This window comes from Culex quinquefasciatus, chromosome 2 (assembly GCF_015732765.1).
Source record: "Culex quinquefasciatus strain JHB chromosome 2, VPISU_Cqui_1.0_pri_paternal, whole genome shotgun sequence".
Classification (NCBI taxonomy): domain Eukaryota; kingdom Metazoa; phylum Arthropoda; class Insecta; order Diptera; family Culicidae; genus Culex; species Culex quinquefasciatus.
Genome location: NC_051862.1, coordinates 53,731,719 through 53,739,713, shown reverse-complemented (window position 1 = coordinate 53,739,713; position 7,995 = coordinate 53,731,719). Strand labels below are relative to the sequence as shown.

The 7,995-nt window shown below is 34.3% G+C and overlaps 1 protein-coding gene across 1 annotated transcript; it reads right to left on the bottom strand.

The window, feature by feature from the left end:
- Positions 1-3,383: 3,383 nt before the first annotated feature.
- Positions 3,384-5,055, bottom strand: LOC6050213. Its single transcript, XM_001866822.2, has 2 exons — positions 4,675-5,055; positions 3,384-4,292 (listed from the first exon to the last, which is right to left on the bottom strand). The coding sequence occupies exons 1-2, from the start codon at positions 4,888-4,890 to the stop codon at positions 3,741-3,743; spliced, it is 768 nt and encodes a 255-aa protein (XP_001866857.1). The 5' UTR covers positions 4,891-5,055; the 3' UTR covers positions 3,384-3,740.
- Between the last annotated feature and the right edge of the window lie 2,940 nt (positions 5,056-7,995).

The following is a 7,995-nucleotide window of genomic DNA, read 5'->3' as shown; positions in this document are numbered from 1 at the left end:
GGAACATGAGCATCCCTGAAATATTTTTGTTCAAGTTTTCGAATATGAATCGTACTCAATTTTTGAAATTCATGTGAGTTTTCACTTTCTTAAAAATGTGCAGTTCTAGAAAATATTTCCCAATCCTAATTTCCTTACACAGAAAAAAATCAGTTCTCGTAATCGTGAATTAAGTTCACGAATGCGAGAACCACGAAGAAATTTATTCATGAGTATGGTAAATTTGCACTTTAAACTTGAATATATTCCTTTATTCACGATTTCGAGAATTGGTTTTTTTTTCGGTGTTAGATTTTAGATTGTTTCAATCATGAATTTTTTTTATTTGATTTTTGTAAATTAATAGCAACTATTTACAAAAATGTCTGATATTGTTGCAAATTTTAAGCATTACTTTTTTAGCTTTGATGAATGATCGAGTTTAAAACTACATTTTTTGAATGTTGTTTTATCTTCTAAACAACAAAAGTCGTTTTCCATTCCATTGCAGCAGGTAATAAAAAATGGCTGAAAAAATGCTATGATCATCTGTAAATTGATGCGAAAGTACAAAAATTGCTACAAACGTTACAGTTTAAATTTTTACATGTGTGCATTGACACCAATTTGTTGAAAATTGCAAGATGAGTAGGGTTAGTGAAATTTCACGATTTCGCGGACAGCGTGAAATCCGTGAAATTTGGCTTTTTCCGCGAAATCCCGTGAATTTTTATGTCTGTGTGAAACTGTAACGATTTTTCTCAAAATGATTTATCAAACTCAAATAATAATAAAAATAATCTTATGAAATACTGTAGAATGATGCGAGTGAATATCCTTTGCTTAATTACTAACATAGGGTTATTGATTATTGACGATTTCGAAGACGGCGTGAAATTCGAAAAAAATATCAATTTTCTCAAATATTTTTGTTTTTTTAACTGACAAAATAATAAATATTTTATCTTTACAGACTATTTAAGTAAATTTTATTAGTTTACAATTGAAAAGCTTGGTATGAACCATTTTAGGAATTGTAAAAACAAATATTTTTTTTAGAAACTTACTTAATTTTGTAATTTGTAATTTGTGATTTATTGGAAACGATAGCCTGTTAGTATAACACATTGTGTCAGATTAAGGAAGGACGTTTGTGATGGTTACTTTAGGTTAGTTTAGTAATATTTTCATTCGCTGGAATAAAAATTTTACTGCTATTTTATTTGAAAGGTATAGTTTCATATGAAATTCAAAGAATCAAGCTTTGTTTTATTCAAATTAAAATGAAGGGTATTTTTTATCTTTGAAATCAACTTGAAAAGCATTTCAGTTTTTTTTGAGTCCTGTTTAATTTTAACGATATTTGATTATTTGGGTGCATTTTAAATATTTCTTTCAATTCAATTCAGTTTTATTGGTGAATAATCAAGATACAATCCGTTTTTTTGCAATTCATAACAGAGTTTTGGAATTCCTTTCAGCTGTGTGTTGCATCATAATCCATTTTGGAACAATTATATCTATAACTGAAGCACTAACAATAGCAAGAAAAATTTTAAAAAAACCTGCTAAAAATTTCATTTTGAATAATAATTTCGATTTCGTTCAAATATATAATTTTTGCATATTGATTTAAAATTTAAATTTGAATAGGGAGATGAAAACCTTTAAAATTATTTTAACTCATTTTGGCTGGACAAGATTGTTAAATCTTGCTTTGATATGAAATTCAATATAATGAAGCAAATCAGCGTAATTTTTTTAGCTTTATAAACAAATATTAAATAAAAGCAGTTCAATAAATGAGAATACGCATGCCCTACATTTTGTTTCAACATATATATTGAGCCGATCCATAAACCTGGTAGAATCTTTTTGGAAAATTGGATGATTTTTTTTTTGTGTCTGGTTCAAATTTATTGAAATTGTTTTTAGTTTATTTAAATAATATATAATGAAGCATAAAAAGTAGTTTCTGTGATTTGAACATAAGATTTTCAGAGTTATTTGAACATTTTTCACGTTCCGCGAAATTTGCGTGAAATTTGATATTTTGAAATTGAGGTCCCCGTGAAATTTACAATTTTCGAGCGTGAAAAATCACTAAGCCTAAAGATGAGGAATGAGGTTCTTGAAAACTAACCATGGAGGGATTAAATCGAATTAGGTGGAGAACCATTGGTTTAGAGAAATTGACGACATGAAGAGCATAACGCCACCGCGTAAAAAAAGGTTTTTCTGCAACTAGTTTTTTCAAATAAAATTTGATTTTTAGAAACAATAACTGTTTTTTTGCCCAAGATTTTTTGAGGACTTTTTAATGGTTCCAAAAAAGGGTGGTTCCAAAAAACATGGAATAATATTTGCAATGACTTTACTCAGTGGCAAAATTAATTGCCGTACTTTTCAATGGCTCAAAGTTTGAAATGTTTTTGTATTTTAAAACATCTAAAAAAATAAAAAGAAAACATTGCGAATCAGTGTGCCTATTTTTTTCTGAATAGTCCACATCAACAACTGCATTGTTGGTAACGACAATAGATCGATAAGAAAATACCTTCAAAAGATAAAGATATTTGCATGAACGGTTGCCAAAACTCTAATGAAATCAAATGACTTCTTAGGTCGAAAGGAGGACACTCACAATGTTTGAGCCAAATAAAAAATATCGATTTCACTCACTTTGAAATCGCATGATTTGTTTTCAAATAAGAAATAGAAAACTAGAAATCGAAACCAAAACTGAAAAACATTCGAAACAACAATATTGAAACTTCGTTAAAATTCATACAGACTTAATTTTTCAACATGTGATACAAATTAAAATTACACAAATGTAAAATTGTTCGCAAATGCATAATTGAAAATATCATCATAGTTAAATATCGCACGATCTAGTTACAATTAAGTTATCGTATTAATTGTTTGACAGACATTCACTTTTTCAAGAATGTTAAGACCGCATTAAAAGCTGCTGCATTTAGGTACCTATTAGAAATCCATTTGGCACGAGTCATGACGTTTCAAAAACGGAATCATGATTCGTAATATTTACTAAAAATATCCCTTGAAACAAAGTTTCGAAATCGCAGAATATTATGTGTTGTGAATATGTGTTGGCAGAGTTTGACCCAAATAAAACACCTTAATTTTAATGTTTCTTCATTTATTGCACAACAATAATTTAAGCTTATGGACAAAACAGGAGGGACATCGTTGTTTTCAATAAATAAATAAATTACAATATTAAAAATAAATAACAGTTACACTGACAATGGTTTCCTTTCTTCCTTTCCTTTCCTGATCCTTTCATCAATTTCCGTTCGGATCCAGAGAGGTAGTAGAGGCACTTTATCCTTCATCCATCTTCTTCGACTCTGATCTTCTTTCCTATTTTCCGTTTTGGCTATTTCTTCTCTCTCTCCCTATCACTTGTGATGCTCTCTCACAAGTACTACACGGCATCAGTCTATGATTTCTTGATTTGTGTTGTTGTTGTTGATTTTCCCTAGAAGAACACACGCTGTTCAGTGCTATTTCCTTCTGTCGCGAAATAGACCAATAGTTTGCATGCTCTAGCTTTCATTTGGCGCTCTCTTTCTTATCTGTCATTCTCTTTCATTCTTCACTCTGGAGCGCACGCATGGTCGGATAGTTTTGGTTTCATTTGGCTTTGGCTGTTGAGGGGGTGGTTGATTGCTTCCGATTTCTTGGCGTTCTGGGTTCGATTCCTGGGTTTGAGGGTGGTGGGTGGCTTCCACTTAGTACATGGGAGCGGCGGCGGCGGCAGCGGGCTGGTCGTAGTAGTACTGGTACGGGCTGTTCATGCCGCGAACCGGTCGCACAAAGTAGGTGGCCCGTCGGTTGTGGTCACCGGAGTGCACCTGGAAGGTGGTCTCCTCGTGGTGGTCACTCTTGAAGATCTTCTTCAGGGCCAGGATGCTGGAGATGGTGAGGGCGACCTTGGAGATGACGAGCGCCTTGAACGCGATGGCTCCCAGCGTCTTGAGACCGATCGGTCCGGCGATTCCGAGGGCGGTCAGCAGGGCGGCGATCACGTACCGGCTGCCGTTCTTCTTGTCTCCGGAGCCACGGCCGGCCTCGGTGCGCGACGACAGGTCCAGCTTGACGGTGTGCGTCTTCAGGAACTTGTCCAGCTTCTGGATCAGGGCGCGGTCGGTTCCGCTGAGACCTTCCAGAGCGCGAGCGTCGGCGAGGCTCTCCGGGACGGCTTCGTTCTGGGCGGTGTCGTTTTCGTCCTCGGACTCGTTCTGCTTGACCAGGGTCACTCCATCGACCAGTTGGATGGAATTCTGAGGGAGGGACGATTGCAAGATTTTGGGATGTTATCGAATTTGCTAACGAAAATTGAAATACTGAAATTAGGTCACTTGTTTCAAACTGACCGCATGAAATTTAATCATTCAAACTTATTATATGCATCATATAAAATAGAAAAAATAGGAGGCGTAAGCCTTCTTTTTGAAACTTTGTAAATAAGCATTTTGTATGATTATGGATCAGAGATTATGAACATTATTGAAATTTAGCTTTAACAGCTTCCATTTGAATTAATGAAATTATTAGTTACACAATCATTGCAAATCTGATATCAATTTTATCTTCTTCAGAAATGATTCAATCTTTCCTTTGAAATTCCCAAACAAGAGATCAACTTCACCCCAGCATCCTTACCATGTCAATCGCCCTCGACAGCGACGTCAGCGCTTTCTGCTTGAGGCACTCGGTGAAGTCGCTCTTCTCCTGGCAGTCGTCGTACACCTTCTGCAGGACGCAAATCTCCCCGCCGAACCAGCTGCTTCCAGCGGCCCTCCACGAGCACGCGGCCATCGCTGACGAGGCCAGGCCGACCACCAGCAGCAGCTCCAGAACCAACGACCGATTGCACATCTTGACTTAGCACTGACTTGAACTCTCTATTCTACAAACTACACTGCGCGTTGGGTATCGAAAACGCTTTTTTTCCAAGCTAGGATTTCTTCTTTTTCTTCTGAACTGGTCTCTTCCGAAAGGAGAGGAGACGCTGTACTCACTGCCACTGCACCAAAACTGCAACTAGTGATCTACGCTGATTAGGGGCCGCTTTTAAACGCAACTGAATGCTCTGGTTGAGGCGCCAATTTTCCACCAGTTTTTTTGTTGTTTTCCTTCCTTCGGAGTGGAAAAAGGAGAAAACTTGCCGAAGGTATCGTCATATGTATGAGCTCGCGAACATCGCCGATGGGGAGCTCGCTTGCTAGCTAGTAGAGCATGTATAAGCAGCCGTGGAGGCTCGTGCCATTAGGTGGCATAGCACAGTGGGATCTGAAGTACTTGATAATGGAAATCAAATTCATAAATAACCTCAGATTTCTTGCTGTGAACTAAGATGGTTTTCACTTTTTAAAATTTTCAATGTATTTTATTTTCAAAATAAAAAGTATATGTATTTTAAGATTCAATAAGGTCGATGCAAATATTTTTCAAAGTTGGCCGGGGTCGAGGAAGAGGGGCAAAAAAATTATAAAATTTTAAATAACAAGCCATAGTTTTAACTGTTGAATGCAAAAAGTGTTTTAAAATGCATTTAACTCTAGTTCAGTTGTTTTACAATCATTTGCTTTCAAAAAATGTAAGGTTTGACGAAAACAAAAAATTTAGCGAAAAAAAATTTTTTTTCGATACTTAACATCGAACATTTTCAAAAGTTAAAGGGATTTTGAAATCATCCCAAACATTTTCAAAATGATTCCAAACGCAGAAGAATGCGTTTTAAATTGATTTCAGCTGATTGCTCTTAAATTTCCATTGTAAATAAGAAAAAAAAATTTGCCCCCTGATTTTTCAGGCCAACTTTAAAGGCACACACTTTAAATTAAAGCCTAAGACAATATCAGTCAAATACGTTTTCTTAAATCATTCGCCAAAAATATGACCAAACAACGCCTGCTAGTCATTATCTTTCCAAATACAGCAAACCGAGGAGACATTGATAGGATTTCAATTTTTTATGGAATATTTTGTAACTATTGAGGTTTTTCTCTTGATTATTAATTTTGAATAATTCTGAGGTAGGCCCCACAAGGTCTATGCACTATTTAAAACAAAGTTTTTTTCAAAAAGTGTTTAAAGAAATAGTTGCGTTGAAAAGCCTTATTTTGAATTCCGGGGTGACTTTAACAGTAATTGTTTTGGCATCCTTATCTCATTGAGGAAAGGCTATAAAATCTTCCGAAAATAAAAATAAAATGTCACTTGATTTTCTCGGCACTGTCCATTTTTTAGGTTGCTTATATTGTTTCTAAGCAAAAAATCAATGTGAATAAATAGTTAACCAAGTTTAAAAGATTTTTAAGAAAACACATTATTTTAGGTAAAATAGTTGAAAAGTCACAATTTTGCCTTAAATTCAGTGCATCAAGTTTTGTTTATAACATTATCGATTTATATTTCATTTTAAACTGGATCCGAAGCATGAATCAAAAGCATTCACATTTCAAATGAAATTTGTTCTACTGAAAATGACTTAAAATTGAAAGATTGTTTTGAACTTTGTTTAAAAAACATATAATACTTATTATTTTCAAACTTATTTTACCTTCGCCTAGAGTAAAATTGGTCAAAGAATCTGAAGATACATTCCGTTTTATGATTCGAATTCACGTTTATTTGTTAAAATCATGTCATTTTGAGAATATTAAAACAATGCTATTCATTATCATTTTCGTAATGATAGTTAACTAACTTTATAAACTTTTCAAAATTTTATAACAACTCAATGTTGTTCAATGTTTCACAAGCAATAAAATTCAATTCAATTGAATCAGTGGTTGTATTTAAATGTCTGCTGTAGGTTGTTGCAATTGCAATTTAAAAATCAACCGAGATCAAGTCAAAGGTGGTGTAACAATCATAAAAAAATTGAGAAAAAATTATAGACCTAAGCTAAAACTTAGATTGTGAAATACCTACTAATGAATTACATTAACATTAACTTGTCGATTTTCAGAAGTCAAAATTGCTGCTTCTTATATTCACAGTTGTATGCAAAATCATTTGAATGTACAATAATTTGTAAAAAAGAAAGGCTTCATCCATAAAGTACGTCACGCTAAAATCAACCAAAATTTACCCCCCCCCCTCCCCCCCTTTGTCACGCTTTCCCTATACTTATAACACGCAATGTCACACTTTACTTTATGGATGACGCTAAATAAGCAGAAGATTATAAGGTGACTAGTAGGAATTCCCGGAAAATCGACAATGTTTGGATCTCTCGATTCCCGGAAAATATTGTCGAGACCAGGGCTGTGGAGTCGGAGTCGGAGCCGGAGTCAGTGGAGTCGGGTCTTTTTGGGAAGCCAGGAGTCGGAGTCGGAGTCGTAAAAACTCGAACAGCTGGAGTCGGAGTCGGAGCCGGAGTCGGCTAAATTTTATTAGCTCGAGTAGGAGTCGGATTCGGAGTTATCATAAATTTAACAAACATTATGTTTATTTTTTAATTTTTAGTATTTGCTATAAAACAGATTAATTTACAAAACTTCTTTTTTTTTCAAGTTCGATGTTTTATTTTGGAAAACAAATCTGTTAATCTTTGTAAAGTTGAGGTCCGTTGATCTTAAAAAGGAAAAAAAATCATAAATTATTGTTTTGAGTCTTTATTTGTCATAATGCCAAAAACGCGATACTTTGAAATTATATAAGCTATTTTATTACTTCACAAAAATCTAACAACAAGTTCATGGAACAAGTTTGTAAAAATTGTGAAAGACCACTCAGTGCGAATTAAGAATCGTTTACATTTTAAAGTACAATTATGAGGTCCACAAATCTCAAGAAATGATCTTGTATTTGCAGATCCAGAAAAATAAATAAAAAAGTAGACATAGTTCCCGAAAATAATGAGACTACTAGTCAACGTTTCATTCAATAAGATTAAGTTAATTGTAACTGCATTCATTGAAAAGAACATGTATAACTTTTCATTTCAAATTATTGACACAATTGGCATAGTTA

Excerpts from the sequence above, each read along its gene's own strand:
- LOC6050213 (XM_001866822.2), bottom strand. The coding sequence starts at position 4,890 with ATGTGCAATCGGTCGTTGGTTCTGGAGCTGCTGCTGGTGGTCGGCCTG. Across the intron at positions 4,293-4,674 it reads TGTCGAGGGCGATTGACATG|AATTCCATCCAACTGGTCGA; the intron begins GTAAGGATGCTG and ends TCCCTCCCTCAG.